The following is an 18427-nucleotide window of genomic DNA, read 5'->3' on the forward strand; positions in this document are numbered from 1 at the left end:
ATCTAATAGTTCATTTGCACCTAGAAAGGCCTTTGGCAGATTCATGCAAATTGGCAGAATGTCTCTTTTAAAATGTGATTCATGAAGGTTGCTTGTCATATTAACATAAAACTGAACAAAAGATGAACTTAAGGAAGAAGTTTTGTTGTGAAGCTTCCAGTCTCAGATAGCAATTTTTGCCTGCATTGCTTTTTTAACCATGTTGGAAGCAGTATTTGGTGTATTTGGATCTATCATAACGGTTAGCTAATAATTTGCTGTATTTACACTGAAAAAGCCTATTTTCAGTGAGACTAGTGAAGAAATCACTTGAAACAAGGCCATCTGATTTGATGACTAATGTCAACAAGCTGTGGTCTTAAATGTGTTATTGATTTTATAAAACTTAATCTTTCACCAAAAATTCTACATAAAAGATGCATGATTAAATGTAATTTTTTTTCTTTCACAGTTGCAAATGATTTGCATTTCTCACTGTGGCATTAATCAATTTTACTTTTCAGAGTTCTCTTACCATCTGAGCTCCTGAGCAGCACTTGAGTAGATAAGCAGCAAAACTAATGCCTCACCAGCTTTACTTTGACTTCACCAAGAGATCAGAAATTCAGAAATAAAGAGTGCTTCAAGAACCTTACTTTAAACCCTTCGTGTGCTCTGCTGCAACTCTCAAGTGACGCCCACGCAACATCTGTGGGCGTAAAGCTGCTCAAGCTGCCACTGCAATGCACTCTTCACTAAATTACAAGGAACATCCATGCGGTCAAGCTATGCATTCATTGAGCCAATTATCACTCTACCTACCACTTCATTGCTAGTGTTGTAAGCTATTAAGTAGGCTTCTGCTGTCACTCACAGCAACTTTTGTATGAAGTTTGCGCCACAAATAACTACTATTTATTGAATAAGAACTAGAAACTTCATCCTAAGGACCACAACTGTGTTTGTTTTGTTTACCTTTAATCTTAATTGTTGTGATTTCTTTTGTCATGAGTGTATGAAAGACATCACTGCTTGCCACTCGTCTGGAAAGAGGAACTGTGTTTGTACATAAACTTTTACCATAGTGCAACATTATCTATATGAACTATGTCATTTTGTATATATGTGATTCAAGATAAACTCTAGAACAAAAAGTTTGTGAAAGGCAATCTTCCAGTGTGACGTGTAGTTTAAGAATTCTGTTGAATAAATATAAGATCTGCCACTATGGATCATTGGAATTCTTTCACTTCCAATGAACCTGGATATGGTGATTATAATCGTAGTCTAAGCAACTCGTCTCTGAACCGTTATGGGTCCTCCAATGGCCACTCACCAGGTAGCAACTCTAGCTTTAGTGCATCCAACATTCTTGGCTCCTACGGATCTGCACTTAACTCACCTTCGTCACCCATCGGCCTTCAAAACCCTCTCAGCAACCCTATCTCATCCATGAACAACGTCAGCCCTTATGGTTCCTCAACATCATCTGCTTCCACTATGAACTCTTACAACTCATCTTCTGCCTCTATGAACTCCTTTAATTCTTCCTCTTCTTCGGCTGCCATGAACTCCTTCAACTCTTCTTACAACAGTCAAACTGGACTGTACTCCAGTAATGGATCTAGCAACTCCATGCCTGCTGGTGGTTGTGGTGGTGGAGCTGGTGGCGGTACGTCTTATAACCTCAACAACTGCATGCCACCACCTGCCAACAACTATGCTGGGCATTCCATTCAGCAGGCGCCTAACTCGGTGTCACGCAACCGCTTTGGCAGTAGCTATTACGATCATCAAAGCTCGTACCAAAACTCGCGTGGGGGTCACATGCCTTCTGCTTTCCCCCCTGCACCCCCTCCTAACATGAATCCAACCAACAATGGATATTATGGAGCGTCAGGCGCTCCTACTACTGCTGTTGCCAGTAACATGAGTAATATGTACCAAAATGGAAGGAATTCTACTGGAAATATGTTTCAGCCACCTTCTGGAACTCGACCTGCCTCTCAACCACCGGTCATGTCTCCTCATCTGTCCTCTACAAATTACTACTCTGATAACTCGAGCAGTGCCAATGGCTCCAACAACTCCTTCCCTCCAATCGGTGATTTCAAGATTGGGACTTTCACTCTGGGGGCTAATGGCGTCGTAACTGATAATCCTGAAAGCAGCAATCGGAGTTATTCCAGTGGCGGAAACTCCAACGGCAACAGTGCCTCGGACTCCAACCAAAATGTCAGGGAAACTGGCATTATTGAAAAACTTCTGGTGAGCTGATAGTTTGAATTCTTTAGTAGATAGTTAATGAGTAATTTCACAATTCCTGTCTGTTAGCACATAGTGAGTTAATATTCTCTAACATGATTCAAAAGACTTTCCCATAAAAATGTGTTTTCTGGAACGAGATGCTGTTCCTCCCAACTTAATTTTTTGTACACATTACTGTCGGAATAATTGTGTTCATTAGAGAACTTACCACAGGTCGTTTCCCTAACTTCATCTTGTTATTGTACAGCAAACCTATGGATTCATCCAGTGTTGCGAGCGTCAGGCTCGCCTCTTCTTCCACTTCTCGCAGTTTGAAGGGAACACCGACCATTTGCGCATCGGCGATCCCGTTGAATTTGAAGTCACTTTTGATCGAAGGACTGGTAAACCTATAGCATCCACTGTCCAGAAAATCTCTCCTGAAGTTGTGAGTATATCATGCCGCTTCTTTCTCATTACCGTGATAACTTTTTTCTTTGTTTTTCTTTAGTTCATTTAAGATTTTATTCTTATTCGTGAATGAGCTTGACTTTCAAGTACTGATGATTGATTTATTGATGTCTTTGATTGTCAGTTTTCTCACACGCTTATATGGTAGTAAAGTTTTTGCCTAATATTCACGATGAATGCTGCCTTCAAGCTAGAATCATGATATGTATATTCATATTGTTGGTCTGCTGAAGGATGATTGAATACCATGCACACATTAGCATGTTTGCAGTCTCTTGCATCTTCAGTATCTTATTGTCTAATTTAGTGTTTGGTGTGAACTTCACAGCTAGAAAATTGTAGGTACTCCTACCAAAATACTTGAGCCTCGTTTTAAGATACTACATTAATAAGATGCTTAAGTGCCAAGATAATTAGTTTAAGATACTTTCATAACCAGCAAATGTTCCAAGCTTCCGATTTTAAATACTTGTATAATAATTTTTTAATTTTTTTTAATGCTTATGTTGCAAGGTTCCGAGTTTAAATACTATAATAATTTTTTATTGCTTATGCTGCAAGGTTCTGAGCGAGGAACGAGTTGTTGGAGCCGTCACCACGGAGCTCTACATCGACGCTGGCGGTGGGGAGACGCAGGGGCGCATTAGCTATGAGAACAGAGGAGAATGTTTCTTCCTGCCCTACGGCAAAGATGATGTCGAGGGATACGTCACGCTCAAGTCTGGGGACAAGGTGTCTTTTCAGATAGCCACAAATCAACGGTCAGTAGCCACTTCCTTAACCAACTGTCTTATCAAATTTATTCCAAAGAAATGGAAAAATTTGCAGTAAACATTTTTTAGCTGTTGCATTTTTATACTTTAGTAAAGAACGGAACTTAGTAATTATTCAAGTTATTTGTTAGTAGCGTGGATTTTTCAAAGCTTTTCACAGTGTTTTCTAGGTTGAAGAGGTTTTTTTCTGTATTCTTTTGAATCTATTCAATAGAGATCACTTTTGTCTTACTGTTGAATGTCGCTACTGTTTGATGACCGTATACAGTAGGAGCCTCTTCAGTAACTCAGAAGTCAAGGGTTGTTTCATGATGTCTTGTTGCTTAAAAAAAATGTCTATTTCTTGCTTTTAAATAATGAAGGTCTTGCACTTGCTATTGAATTATGAAGTTCGTATGACTTCAGTACTGGCAACCTTGCTGCTCGTCACGTTCGTTTGGAGGACCCGGTGGCGCCCGTGCGCTACCAAGGGGTCGTTAGTGCCATCAAAGACGCCTATGGCTTCATCGAGCGTGCCGACGTTGTCGACGAAATCTACTTCAACATTTCCGACACTAAACACATCCCTGGAGGCCTCAAGCTAGGGGATGACGTCGATTTCTGTATCGCCATGCACTCTGTGAGTCATTGTGACTTGTTTAAGTTTCTTGCAGTATTTCTGCCGTTAGTAATTGATGACGCTTATTGAAATTAAATGAAAGTTTTAGTTATTAAGTAATCTAAGGTTAACTGTAAGTGCCTTTATGCTGAACGGCAATTGTCATTTGTAGATTCAGGTTGATATCCGAAATAATAAACTTATGACTAATGAGTAATTTTTCTAGTCTTTATTTGATTTAATTTTAATGCGTGATAATGAATAATAGAGGACCATCTACCCATTAGTTGATAGATTCAACCTTGTCTGAAGGTACAAGCTATCTGTCAGATACCCCAACTCCTTTTTAGCTGCTGGACAGTCAATTTCTGATAGCTTAGATTGTTAGTAGCTCTAAGCTGCGGGTGAGAAACGAAAACGGCATCACGTTTCTTCCACTTCATGTGGAGTAATATATTTATTGATGTATTTGTGTCAGGGCAAAGAGGTTGCAACGGACCTGGTCAAGCTGGAGGACGGCAGCGTTGTGTTCGAGGACACGAGCCAGGAGGTGGTCAGGGGGCAGGTACTCAAGACGGTCGAGCGCAGCCCGCGCCACAACCCCAAGGAGCCGCTGCCTGGCCGCATCCGATATCGTGGCCACGACCGTTCTGAGGTAATTAGCTCTTATCCTTGTTCTGGTGGTCAATTGGAGTTCATTTTGTGAAGAGCCTCCGCTTTCACGAGTTGTCAAAGGGGTGAAAGGCAGTTTTTTTGCGTTTTGACCATACGTTGGCACTGTTGGTAATCGTTCAGTCCTTCACGCTGTTCCTAGTAGTAATTTCTTCTCTTGACAGGGCAGTAATTTCCAATCAACAAAATAACCGACAAATTTTTATTATTATATGTGGTGAAATGACACCTAGGAAAATGGACCAGATATTTAAAACCTAAATCTTTCATGGCAGGACAAAATAAGTCGAAACGAGAACGCGTGGCTGGAACAGTTTGGGTTATTTATCTTTTAATGTATTGCGGGAGCAGCGCATCTATGTATTGAGCACCTGCTTGTCGCCGCAACACCTGTGCCTAACAGCGTAGGCTCGCCTTGAACCAGACAACACGTGACTTATGCTTACACACCGTGTACAAATCATCACCGTAAACTGTGTAACAAGTAGCGATGTTATATTTAAAGTGGTTTCTTGGAAAGGTTTCTTTGCAAATGATGTTGGTGCTTAACTTTTGTATTTCATGTTTAACTTGGCTGCATGTAGGTTAAGACGCCAACTACCTACTTAAGAAAGCATGCTGACTCGGTCTCGAGTGTGCCGGTTCAGCTTGCTGACTCAGTCGTGCTTCGTTTGTGGTCGAGCGCTGCCGCATGACGCTGCCGTTTCTCTTCTCATAATCATTTCGTTCAGTTGATAGAAAGCCTGAATTTCCAGAACATAAGAATAAGTTTTCTCAACTTCCATCGAAGAAGACGTCTGTAGAAATAAATCTCGGTGTTAGGATTAAAATTGATAGAAAGGTAGTGTTTGAAAATTAAAGTATTCATTTGCTACCGCTTGTTGTAGAGTCAAATTGATGAATTCTTCCACAAAAAATTTTTCTGCTTAATTAAGCTTCAACGATTTATTTCAATGGCTCCCTTGTGTGCATGTGAATTGTACGTCGTTTTCAGTTTGAGCAAACTACTTTAGACGAATGTTGATCTGTTGATAGGGAAATTTTTCTAAATTACTCTAGCGCAATGCTAATATTTGAGAAAATCCCATTTTGAATTGGATATCATTTCCGTAAATACAATTCGATTATTGGCATTATTTACAAGGTTGCTCTAGCTTTATTTTGCCATCAGCATTGACTTTATCAAGCTTACTCGTTCAGAAAGTATAATTCTTGTAGTGTGGTATCCAAGTGGTTTGGTAACAGTATTATCGTCGAAAAATCGGTTATCTTCGACTTATGCAAATCCTGTTTTTCATGGGATGTGTGTGGTGTGGTATTAGTCAGGAAAACCTGAGGCTCACGCGAGGTCACAAGGTCAAAGTGTTTTGCTACGTCAGCTATACAGGTATCTTCGGCTCATCTCTGCTGGTTATCCCTAGTTCTAGGTCTTGGTATTCATGGCTGTTCACAATTTCGTTTCATTACATCGCTTTATCTATTCTCATTGCATTTGAAGTTTGAACGTTCTTGCGCTGCTACGATAATTTTCGTTTAGACTTCTGTGACTGTCTGTTCATTGAAATTTCTAAGATTTGTGGGCAGTTCAGAGTGAGTTTTCTTCAGCGCGTATAAGAAGTACCTCATTTTATTGAAAGAAATTAGCATCATAGCTGCCCGGTTCTTTGCGCTCTGCTCCAAAAATTTTTTGTTGACAATGAAATCGACATGAACGAGCCAGAATTATTTAGACGCCTCATCCGAGAGGCTGAGGATGCAATGGTGAGATTTGTTTTTGTTTTCTGTGTCAATTTTCGCTATTTTCTATGGGCGTGAAACTTCAAGAGATATTGCAGTACGATGTTGAAGACTATTTAAGATAGTTGAATTTGGGACAGATTTTGCTACCGTATATAATTGTTCAATATGCTTTTCGTGATTAATGTTGCCATTCTGATACACGACAATAATTTCAATATTAATTTGTTTGTTTGTGGGGCCTTAGTTGCTAGTGATTTTAATAGTAAAGTAAAATTTTGTTTATTAGAGTCATTTCAATATTGGACGTTCATCAATTTGTAATCCAACTCAAATAACTTAGAATTGAATTTTTTACCGACTGTGCCACACATTTATATTTTAATTTTCTAGCCGGACTTGTGGAGTTTGTGGGTTGAGTCTAACCGAACTTGTGGGTTGGGTTGAGTTTTAACTTTTGGCACTATAATTATTGTACCATTCTTAGGTTGAAGTGAAGTTTGGCGAGCGCGATCAGAGGGGTGAGTTCACGCTACGTCATGGTGACTGGGTTGAGTTCAACATCGCTACAGACCGACGTGACAGGCTGCAGAAAGCCACCAACATCACCTTACTTGACGACAGGTAAGTTCAGCGCCCCCTCTAACATATTGAGGGAGTCTTTCTGAGAATTTTGGACCCCTCATCCGCTTCGTAAATTTACTGAACTAATCAAAAGCTGCTGAATAGACAACATTGTAGCCGTGGCTAGGGACTTCGTTGAAAAAATGAATTTATTAATGTTGGTTTTTAACTACACTTTTACTGGAATATAGTGATTTTGAACATATGGAGTTATTTTATATAAAGTTCAGATCCAATTCCAGTCGCTTATATTGCTGTCATATAAAATCTCTTAACTAAATTATTCTTGGCTGCAGAAAGACGAAACGAAAGACGTTTGATGCACTCTATAGATTCATCTTATCTCGATACGAAAGGTTTCGTCGATACGCGATCTAATAACCCCTATATGCATGTCACGCTTCAAACTCTCTACTACTCATAAACTCGGGTATGAAATATATTTATTTAAAATTGAATTTATTTTGTTCAGTTTTTTGGTTTCCGGCGAGCGTCGCGAGCATGGCGTGGTGAAGCACCTAAGCGAAGAGTGTGGCTACATCCTGTGCTGCGACCGCGACCTGCTGCTGCACTTCTTCTACAGGGAGCTTCTTGATCCTGCCACTGCCGTGACCATCGGCGACGAACTCGCCTTCACTGTAGCCAACGTTAGTTATTTACTTATACTAATGCTTCCAATTATTTATAATGGATGCTTATTAGCCTATTAGAAATGCCGTTGCATTTCAATCAGCCTATAATGTAGTTGTTGTTGTTAATAAATTAACCTTAAATTGTCAGAACTGTTGGTTGCTATTATTTTATTCTAGCCTTGCTTACAAAGTACGGATGTGTGCTCTACTTGGTGCACTTTCCATTTGATGTTTTTGAGTTTCTGCGTGATAACATGCATTGGAAATGTTTTTATAACTTTTTATGTTCTGAATGAAACTATAGAGATTGCTCTATGATTCCAAATTTTATTTTTGGTAGAACCTTTAATAATAGATTGCTTATCGGTCAAGAAACCAGATATTTCTAACTGTTTGATTTCTAACAGCGGCTCCCTATACTACTGTAAGCTATATGTTTGTTATGTTGCCAAACCAAGTTGGAACTCAATAACAGCCTGAAATGTCAACAGGACAGCACCCTGACGGGTCCCAGGAAGGAGACCGCGACACGCATAGCTCGCCTGCCGCCGGGCACCGTGAGCGAAGGCGTCATGGTGCAGGAGATGCTTCAGGGTCAGGTCTGTAAACTCCTAACTAGCTATCAGGAATGTGAGGTCCTTGAGGAACTGTAACGTGAAGGATCGGTCATTAGAGCGATGTGCTGTAAACATTTGAATCTTTCAACATTCTAGTTCTGGTTCTTCATTTTATGTGGTCAGACATCTCTGTTTGGTACCAAAATAACGTCCTTGTTTCCAAGGCAGATTTTTTTTAATTCTTCCAACTCGATTTTTGTTGCCCTAACAACAGCCAGATAAGCGTTTACTTTTTAAATGTTTTCTAATTAGACTTTGCATAGAAATATACTGAGCGTTTCAAATTCAAAGAAACTGGAAGCTGAAATTCACAAGCTCCCTGTGGATCACTGGGGCATCACACAGCTGTTCATCGTGAACATATACTACCAGTAGCTCAGCCAAATTAATATAATTCCTTGAACGTCAGAAAAAGGCTAACAAAGTGGTCAATAATTTCATAAAGGGGCTGTCACACGACAGGCCCGTAACACTTTATGGCGATTAATGATAAATCTTGAATCAAAATGAATTTCTTTAATGGTTGAGCAGGTGAGCGTGGTTGCAGAGAAGTCCCCGCCACTGGCCCCTCCGAACAGCCCTGGCAGCGTGGTGCCTCCAAAGGAGCTCGTGGGCGAGGTCGCTTACTTCGTTGATGGCGTTCGCCAAATTTTGGGTTACGCGCATCGAGATTCGTATCACAACTTTGCCGTCGGCGATAAAGTGAGCAACCCTGCGCTTTTTGTGTAACAGAACAGATGGCACTAGGTTAAGTCAAATTTTGCAGTGTAGTTCTTCAAACTAGTCTATGTGCCCAACGAAATAACAGCATTGAATCAGAAAATGACGGTATCAATTTACTATTTTATTTTCTTCACGATGGTGAAGATGTTGACAGGCCCTTTCACAAAGAAGTGTGCACCTAGCTAGATTCATGCCTGAGTCCTAGCATAATATCCTTCTAATAGTAAAATATTCTTCTAATATCATATCAATGCAATCAACGAATTATTGCCCACTAAAGAAAATTTAAATTTCAGTATGCCTTATACAATTTCATACAAATAATTCATTTGAACTATATACAAGAAAAGTGTTCTGATCTCACCAACTTGATTCGTTCTGCCATTTACCAAGTCTTATATTAACTAGGTAGATTTTTCTCAAGTCAACCTCGTTAAAATGCACTTCATGATCCTGATTTGACTGTTGATTCGTTTAATTATGTACGTATCTATTTTGATGAGCGCTTCCTAGATTAGTAGGTGCAAGTGTTAAATTATTAGAACAATGTTGCACGATTTGTTATTTATTTGATTATTTCCCTTTTCCAGGTTCGCTTCAACATTCAATTGAGCAAGCGACACAAGAAATTGGTGGCCACAGACTTGGTGCCCATGATCGAAATCAAAGCCGCCTACCAGCCTACAATTACTGAGAGCGCTCCTATGTCTGCTGCTCCTGATGTAACCGTTGAAGAAGCCGCCCAACCACCGACCCCAGTGTCAGCACCTAATGATCAACTGCACGTAACCAACGATGCTGTGAATGACAACACTACTGCTGCACCAGCTGCTAATGGCACGTCACCTAAAGTCGTCACCAAGAAGGCATCGACTGCACAGAAAAACAACAAGCAGCCTCGTCAGTCGTATCAAGGTTACGTTGCAGCTCTCAAAGACTCTTTTGGCTTCATTGAAACTCTTGCACACGACAAAGAAATATTCTTCCACTTCAGGTGAGACTAGACTGAAATTGTGTTGCGCGTTACGATTGTTGGAAAACTTGGAACATGCGTGTCACAAACGAGACAAATTATAGCAAACTTAACTGACTAATAAATCTCGAAACTGAAATGATGAGTTACTGGAACTTTCTGAATGTTTCTAATATGATAACTCAAATCAAAATTAACCTTTAGTTATCAACGCGTTTCATGACGATCCTTCACTGGGCAATTTTAACCCCCAGCGAATCGTTTATTTTTCGGAATTAAGCATTATTCCGTGCATTAAACTACGGTTTTTTTATGAGCAGCAACGTGGAAGGTGGTGAGAATACGAAGCTTGACCTTGGTGACGTGGTCGAGTATAGTTTGTCGTCCCGCCCCGGACCTGGTGGCAAAGTGTCGGCCGAAAACATCGTCCTGCTGCCGAAAGGCTCTTTGCCTCAGCCAAAGGTCAGAAGAAATTTTCTGTTTTGAACAAGTTTTAACTTTTTAATGCTTGCTAATATAAGTGTTACGTGTAATGTAAAATTTACGCTTTAATAGGTATTTTTATATCCATTATCTTTCAGCGGATCATGAAAGAAGCACTGTCAAGAATGTTCATTGAATGCGCTTTTGCTTCCTTTTTCTTGATGTCATGATGCTCGTAACAACGAATCTGGCGGTTTTGTTGAATTTACTTTACTTTAAACCGTCATACTTGAGGTCTTGACAAAGTCCTTTTATGAGGCACGAAAAAATGTTTCAAGTTGGGTTGACACTTATTTGCTGATACTCATTTTCTCGAATTTATCTCCTCTTCATTAAACGAGTCTCGCACATTGGAAACTTTCCGTTCGCGCTTTAAAGAATGAAAGTTGTGTGGTGTTTAGTTTTGTTTCTTGAGAATAAAATTTTCACTGACCCATGTATTAGATTTAAAAGAATATTACTGCACGGTTTTTGTGACGTGTTTTCAAGTTTTTGGTAATAGTTGCATTTTAGCGATATCGCAGCTTCCTGTCCCTATTTTTGACACTTTCCCTGCCATGTTCAGGTGCTGGACCCAGTGTACAATGGCTTCGTGATGCGGCCAATCCGTTCCAACAATCCTGACCAGAGCGAGTACTGTGGACTACTTGCTGTTGACACTGATGGTGAGCATTTATTGCGAGGCCAGTTTGCCTGGACATTTATCCTCTATCTCCCGCAGTTAGATTGATTTGCTGATCCAGATTGAGCTAAGTGTCAACACAATGTAATTGCTTTGCCGCAAATTTGTCGGTATATGGATGCATTTAGAAATCGGTTGGGTAATATTCCTTTCATTATATGCGTATTCTAACTGTAAATGGTTCAATTGCAGTGAAAAACGTCAACTGTATCTAATACCTAATTAGGTGTTGTATGATAGCCTTGATTATTTGCTTCGTTTTGCTCATCAGATGTGGAGCGCAGCGAGCAGTACAAGTTCGGCATAAGCGGTGTGGTACGTAAGCGCGAGCTGCTGCAGAAGGGAGACTCCGTCACGTTCCAGGTGGATGCCACCGGTTGGGCTACCAACATCACCGCCGTGCGAAAGAAGCTTATTGCTACCGTCGACACAGTTAAAGGTTGGTTGCTTGAACTAAATTTTGACGATTATTGCAGAGATGGGCAAAGTGCACCATCACTGTCATGCCTATCAATTGTTCGATGACTTTGTTAGAGACTGTGCTTGTCTTTAATTTACTTGTTTTAAGCTAGAGATATGCTGTCATTTTTATTTATTTTTAATATTCATCTCTTCTGTGAGTGTAAGTTTTAGAATTTAGAAGGATTAGTTGTCTGTTTGTGTGAAATCCTTTTGCGCGTTAGCGTAACTGATCAGAATTTACCTAGCAACCGCTTGTGAGGCTTAATGCTGAATGAATCAAGGTCTAAATTAGCCATTTCAGTGTATTGGGTTAAGTCAGTTATCCGTTGGCATTCCTGTTGTCTTTATTTAATTTTTATCCACCATATTTGACCTTTGAACATCATTTAAAATAAATTTAATAATACATTTTTAATTGGAACAAAGAAACATCATGAGAAGACCATTCGAACAGCAAATGTTTTTTGTTCAACTAATAGTAGGTACCTAATTAGTTACAGGCTAGCGTTAACGCTTAATTTGGTGCTGAGTTTTCAGCTGATTGTGTTGATTTGTCCGTGCTTTTCATAAGAGCTAAAGTAGCTAAAACTATGTAAAAGCTAAAATTGCTTGCACTGTACGATTACTGTGGCAGTTGGATTTGGTAATCTCAGTCTCCTAGAAACAAAATAGTTATTCGATGGTATGAGAGAAACGATAATTTGATATTTGCTGCGGAAAGTAATTGATACATCGACGCGAGCTGCAATGGTGTAGTAGGAAATGTGAATTGAGTGGTGAAACATGGTAGCAAAACCTTCAAATTTTACAAGTGTGTATGAGCCAGCTGAGAAGCCGCGGTATTGACAAGTCACCTGGCATAACTACTCACGTCAACAGGAACATTATTATTAATAGGGTTACAAGCACTGTTCCTAATTATATTGCTGATAAGTTGGCTATTCTATTGTAACTGTGAAGACGTGATACCTTGGCGTTTTAAGTTCAAGTCAATGTGAGTTACACACGTTGGTAATATTGCATTATTGAATGGCGTCTTGCCTCACCTCAGGCCAGTATGGTTTCCTGAACTACGAAGCAGAGGAGGGAAAGAAGCTCTTCTTCCACCAGACTGAAGTAAAGGACAACACTCATCTCAGCCCAGGAGATGAAGTCGAATTCGTTATCATCACCAACCAGAAGACAGGCAAAAGTTCAGCCTGCAACATCTCCCGCATGATGTGAGAAGTCGAGTCGAGTTGTTTGATCAATTTCTATTTATTCATACAATGCCACTCGGTTTATTCCCGAACTAAACTCAAATGTGCTTTTTTCATTTCTGAATCTATTGGTTGACCTAATGTTTGAAGTTAGTTCACTTTTCATGAATTTCCTATCACAGTTCAATACTTGAAATCTTGGCAATTAAATATTTAATTTTTCTCAGTCGCATTCAGCCTTCTTTCATTATTTATATTTATCAGGGATGATGATCAATTTGACCCAGGACATTATTGAACAATTCTCGTACACAAATTTATAATTACGAGTTTCTGATGCAGGACTGTGGGAGGCGGTCTAGCTCGTCGACCTCAACGTCTAATCAGCCAACTGAAGACGATGTCCCTCGATCAAACCAAGCCTCGTATTCAGGTGATGCGCCAACCTAAAGGCCCTGATGGCACAAAGGGATTCTCACTCACTAGGGAACAACTTGCATCAAACTTCGCCGCACTCTCGTTCTAGAATCCCATCACCAAAATCTTAGGGCCGTTTTTTTTGTGTCTGCCCGTTATGAAATCTAACCCTATTGTCATAGCCTCGCTTACGACAATTGCATTTCTTTGTCTCGGAGAACTTCTCCTGTTGTTCCCTGCCGTACGCTATAAACTAAAAGTCATGATGTGGTTTATGGCTTTATGAGATTTCCTCGTTTTTCTTGACGAGTGCAATTAAATCGGGAAAATCTAGAGAAGTACTGTAAAACCTTATTCGATCATTCAGGTGTTGCTACTAATCTTCATGATGGCCGTTCATCACGAATTACGTGTTGTAGAACGCCAGTAGTCGTAGTTTTTTTTCTGAAACTGTAGTACTCGTAGACGATGCGAATTTGTGCTTGCAGATATGATGTTGCCGTAATTGGTCTTTTTTGTCAATATCAATTGAAATAAACTTCCGTTCGCGATTGAGATATTTTCTGAGAGATCTGAAGCCCTGGTGTCCCAGACGTATTTATTGTTTAACACGCCTTTCTCGTAGCGGTTAGTTAAGGAAATAAATTTAGATAGCTCAGTATTCAGGTCAACAATCAAAATAACATGTTGGACTTTTTCCAAATCCTTTAGAGCATCTCTTATCTATTGTTTTTTCCTTGTGGGGTTTCATTTACATTCTATGACGATGGAAAATTTTTGGGAGGAACTGAATCAATCTAATCGCCTTCATTGATCCTTTCATCTTGTAGTTCTGAAATGTTAGTTGCTCACAGAATTCCTGTAGATCCCCCAGTTTAGCTTACCATGGCTAGATCTGTGCCGGTGCTTGTTCTGCAATGTTATAGTTACGCTACCGCCTTTTTCGCGCTTGTCTTGCTGTTGCTTTATTTTATAGTCTTATCAGTGAATAATTTGCTGTTAGTATAACAATTATATGAACAAGGTTAATAAGTTAGCATGTAGAGTTCATGTACTATATCACGCACTGATGGAAGGATGTCATCCTTCTTAAGTGTGGGCCATCGTAACTCCATTCGTTGGGGCTTGGATTCCAACGTTTGCCCTAGTCAAATCTTCATTTATTAAATCGTGCAACTCGAAATTTGATATTTGTATGTGTAGAGACGTGTCAAGCATAATTCCTTTTTCTAATAAAAAATTGCAATTAATGCCGTTGCTGTCAATTTACAGCAGTTGCAATTAAGCAAACCAATATCAGAGGAAGATCGCGTCCAAATTTCTTCCACTAATTGTCTTGAATTATTTCTACCTCAAGAAGTAAACGTTTTTCGAACAGTTTGGCAGTAAACCAAACTGAATTCCAGCTTCGATAGGAGCATCTGATTCAACTTTTCTGCTGTTGTTAGCTAATCGCGTTCCCGTTTTTTTTTGTGAGCGTTAAGCTGTCACCATTTAAAATTGAATTACTGCTAGCGTAAGTTTTTCTTTAAGAACTTTTCTCTGATAAGACACTGTATATATACACTGATAAAGGAGCTTGAACGGTGTTATTTTTGCTGGTCGATAATTATCACGCAAACTGCGTGAGCTATGGTTAAGACTTCTGCCTTCACTCACATCACTTCTAGCATCAGACAGCTGATGTCGCCATCTAATATCGTGGAATAATAGCCCAGTGTTCAGTGGGAGCTCCCTATCAAATCTTCTACTTCAACGCTGATATTTTGGCTTGCTATGATGCGAGTGCGGGCAGTTGTGAATAGACGCGTGGATATCAAGAGAGCAAGCTGGTCTGTGTTGTGTTGTGGATCGATGACATCGCTCCCTCCTTCACTCGAGTCAGCTTTGACTCACGGACGCTTTCTTTCTTGTGAGGCACTGACGTTCTATTGAGTCTTGATCTGTCACCTTGAGCTTATACTCATTGTGTTTACGTGTGTGTTAACTCTCTTCTTAAGTCGTAAGATGTGTTGTTTATAGTATACGTGTCAATCAAAGGGCTTATATGTGTTGAAGAGACAAGGATGAGTGTAACCACCTCAGGCAGATTGGGCCCTCTTAACTTTACCACGTCGCCAAGTCTGCCTGCTGGCGCTATGGCTCGACTTCTCTCTTCGTACCGTGAAGTTATTATCGGTGATTTGTTCCGAATACTGTACAGTTGTTGTTTAGAATAACTAAGTAGTGAGGTGAGCGCGTCGTCGCGTGCGGTTAGTACCTCAACTATAAGGCTGTGTTGTAGTCTGTGATCCCACACGCTGCTCGGAGGGACATGCATTCTTGCTGAATTAACTTCCTTCATTATTGAAACATGACATGGGCTTTTTACCATCATACCGGGTCGCTCACTTGCGAGCTTCATCGTATGGTACAAAGTTTGAAGAATCATTAACATGTTCAACTTTTATTGCATCCATCCAGACCTATCATTTAGTTTCTCAAGAAAGATTTTGGTATCATTGTAGTAATTTTATGTACAAGAATTCATTAATGAATTCGATAATTTTGCTATGTTTTATTCAAATATACCATTATGCCACGCCTGTGTCTGTACGCTGTAAACGAGCCATTTTACAATGCATCTCTATTTTGCACAAAGTCGTGATTATTATTATTTCTTGTAATTGACTGACGCTTTTTCAGGCATTTGAGGTAACGTTCACCTTGGCAACATTCTCGTCGAGTCTCGTGGTACTAAATTACTCTAAATGTGTGACGCTTGTTCGTAGCCAACTATTGTTAGTAGCTTCTTGTGTCGGATATATTTTCATCAGAAATGTATTGAAGCTATCGGAATAATCAAGATGTTAAATCTTAGCTACGAGAATTTCAATCCACATTTCCGATGCTGAGCGAATAATATTCTGAAATGGAGTACACGAAACTTTTCATAACGGTGGTTTGAGCTTTAGCAGCCACCACACTGTCCAGGAACTGACTGTGTCTTCTCTATTGTGCCATCAACTCGTAAGTACTTCACTGCGAGCTAAAGCTTCACGTAAATACCGCGCGTTCAAGTCGAGCCGCTCCTACTCTCTTCAACTCCTGAATCCGAGCAACGAAATCTCACAGCATTGCCAGAAATTTTGCGTGGTTCAAGGCTTCCATTTCTTCCTTAAGACAAGTAATTTTGGGAATGGAATCCTTGAACTGCTTCCTCTGCGCTTTAATTATTCACTTCATTACTCGCTTCCTCTGTGTCAGCCCAAACAACATTTGGGCTTCTAAAACAGCAGGAGTTGCAGGGAGTGCAGAGACCTCGCTTTTCTTTTATCTTGTGTGTTCTACGTGCGTGTGTATGATTGCTATGAGGCGAAGCGGTGTCGCTGATTCTCACCTATGCAACCTGAGATGCTGTATTAGGAAATCGATCGATGGAGAGCGAATGTGTCTTACGCTGCTCGAGTGTAATTGTCCTACCTTGCGTGACAACGTAACGCGCTGTTGATAGCAACAGGCCTGGACCTTGTCACACATGGAGATGATTGCCTCGACCCATATGTGATTTTCATGGGTTTCTTCCATCGCTTATTGACAAAGTTTATCTAAATTTGAATTAATTTTCGGCATTTAAATTCAGTTGGATAATTTAGTGAAGGTATGACGCTTCAACTTCTGCTGTGTTGGCGTGAAACGCATCATTCCGACATCATCCTAGGTATTTATCATGCATGTCTATTGAAAGAAATGCGTCGTTGACATTTGTAAATTCGTTCCTGTTGCATTTGTGAACATGTTCTCTCACACTAATCCTGTGATTGTTCAATGGTTCTGGTGTACGCATCTCCTTGAACATTTCCTTGGAACCAGATGGGCGTGAGCTACTTCTTGTGTAAATTAATAATTTACAATTTTGATGACTAATTTATTTTCACTCATTCAAGTATCAAATTATAGTAGAAATATCGTGTTGCCGGAAGTAAAGTAAATGAAGTAAAGAATCGGAAGTAGAACGGCGCGGGCGTATTATATTGATGCCAGGTAGCCTTATTCAGCGCATATCACAACTCTAGGATAACATATGTGGCATTGTGAATCTTATGAACGAACATCGTGGTGCTCCAACTTGTTGGGAACTCTACCTAGTTGCTTTGTATTTAGATCATTTTCCGTCTATAGTTAGTGCGAGCTAGTTGCTTTATTGTTATTTACTTTTCATGATATGTGAATGGACTTCTGTTTTCATTTTCATTTAGCGATGAAAGGAGCGCAAAATTTGTTTGTTGTTAACGTAATAGATCGGTAAGATGAGAGCTCGTGTGAGGAGTGAGCCAAGGCGGTTGGCATTTGTTCAGACACAATTAGAATAACTTGACACCAAAGGCGTCTTAGTCAAATTAGGCAAGTGAATATGGAAGCCACCTTCTTATTGTAATGTTCAGTATATTGTACAGGGGTATCTATATCGTAATGAACTTTGCTGTAACTTGTGTGGACGATATCTTAGGCAATACGACGATGACTTACTGTACAATGTACTTTTTGTGCAAACTACTGCTGTATAGTCAACTGCATCTAGTTAACCGAGACCCTAAGCTTTCTGTAATTATTCTTAAGTTTCTGAAGTAACGAATACGGCGGACGAAGAAAACCATGAGCAAGTGTGAGCTCGATGGAACGCCTTCGTTGCTTTTAGCGTGACATGGAGGCGTACTCTCTCTGTACGGTTAATTGTAAGCGTAATTAAGCCATTCCTCCTTAATATTTAAGACTCTTGCTTGAGGTCAACGCTTGGCTAACTGTCCAGCAACTTCTTGCGAGTCGTATTTCAAATAAAAATGATAAAATTAAAAAATATAAAAAAAACAGCAACTTGAGTATTTTGTGTCGATTAAGTAGTCTCTGTAGTGGCCTCTTCTTGCCTCTCTTGAGGCCCATTTTTGTAAGAAATACGCAACTTTGAGAAAATCACTAAAAATGTGCAAAACCACGTGTATCTTTCATTTTCCCCGTGATTTGGCTTGGAGCGGTTAAGTTTCATTGTCGGCATACTACGAGCGCTGTTCGAGTTATGAATTGCGTAGCCATAACACGGCAAGTTGAATAATCCCCAATCAGGAGATGAAGTCATCCCTCAGGAGGGCGGAGTAGACTTT

At 40.0% G+C, this 18427-nt stretch overlaps 1 protein-coding gene across 1 annotated transcript; it reads left to right on the plus strand.

Annotated features, from left to right (window-relative positions):
* The first annotated feature begins 468 nt into the window (after window positions 1-468).
* On the plus strand, window positions 469-18261 carry LOC108680608 (cold shock domain-containing protein E1). Its single transcript, XM_018169482.2, has 15 exons — window positions 469-2247; window positions 2495-2674; window positions 3259-3458; window positions 3876-4089; window positions 4547-4723; window positions 6965-7101; window positions 7574-7748; window positions 8225-8332; window positions 8882-9052; window positions 9664-10067; window positions 10367-10508; window positions 11095-11194; window positions 11483-11650; window positions 12725-12893; window positions 13215-18261. The coding sequence occupies exons 1-15, from the start codon at window positions 1207-1209 to the stop codon at window positions 13396-13398; spliced, it is 3570 nt and encodes a 1189-aa protein (XP_018024971.1). The 5' UTR covers window positions 469-1206; the 3' UTR covers window positions 13399-18261.
* Window positions 18262-18427: the final 166 nt, after the last annotated feature.

The sequence above is a fragment of the Hyalella azteca genome, unplaced genomic scaffold, assembly GCF_000764305.2.
Source record: "Hyalella azteca isolate HAZT.00-mixed unplaced genomic scaffold, Hazt_2.0.2 contig16716, whole genome shotgun sequence".
Lineage (NCBI taxonomy): Eukaryota > Metazoa > Arthropoda > Malacostraca > Amphipoda > Hyalellidae > Hyalella > Hyalella azteca.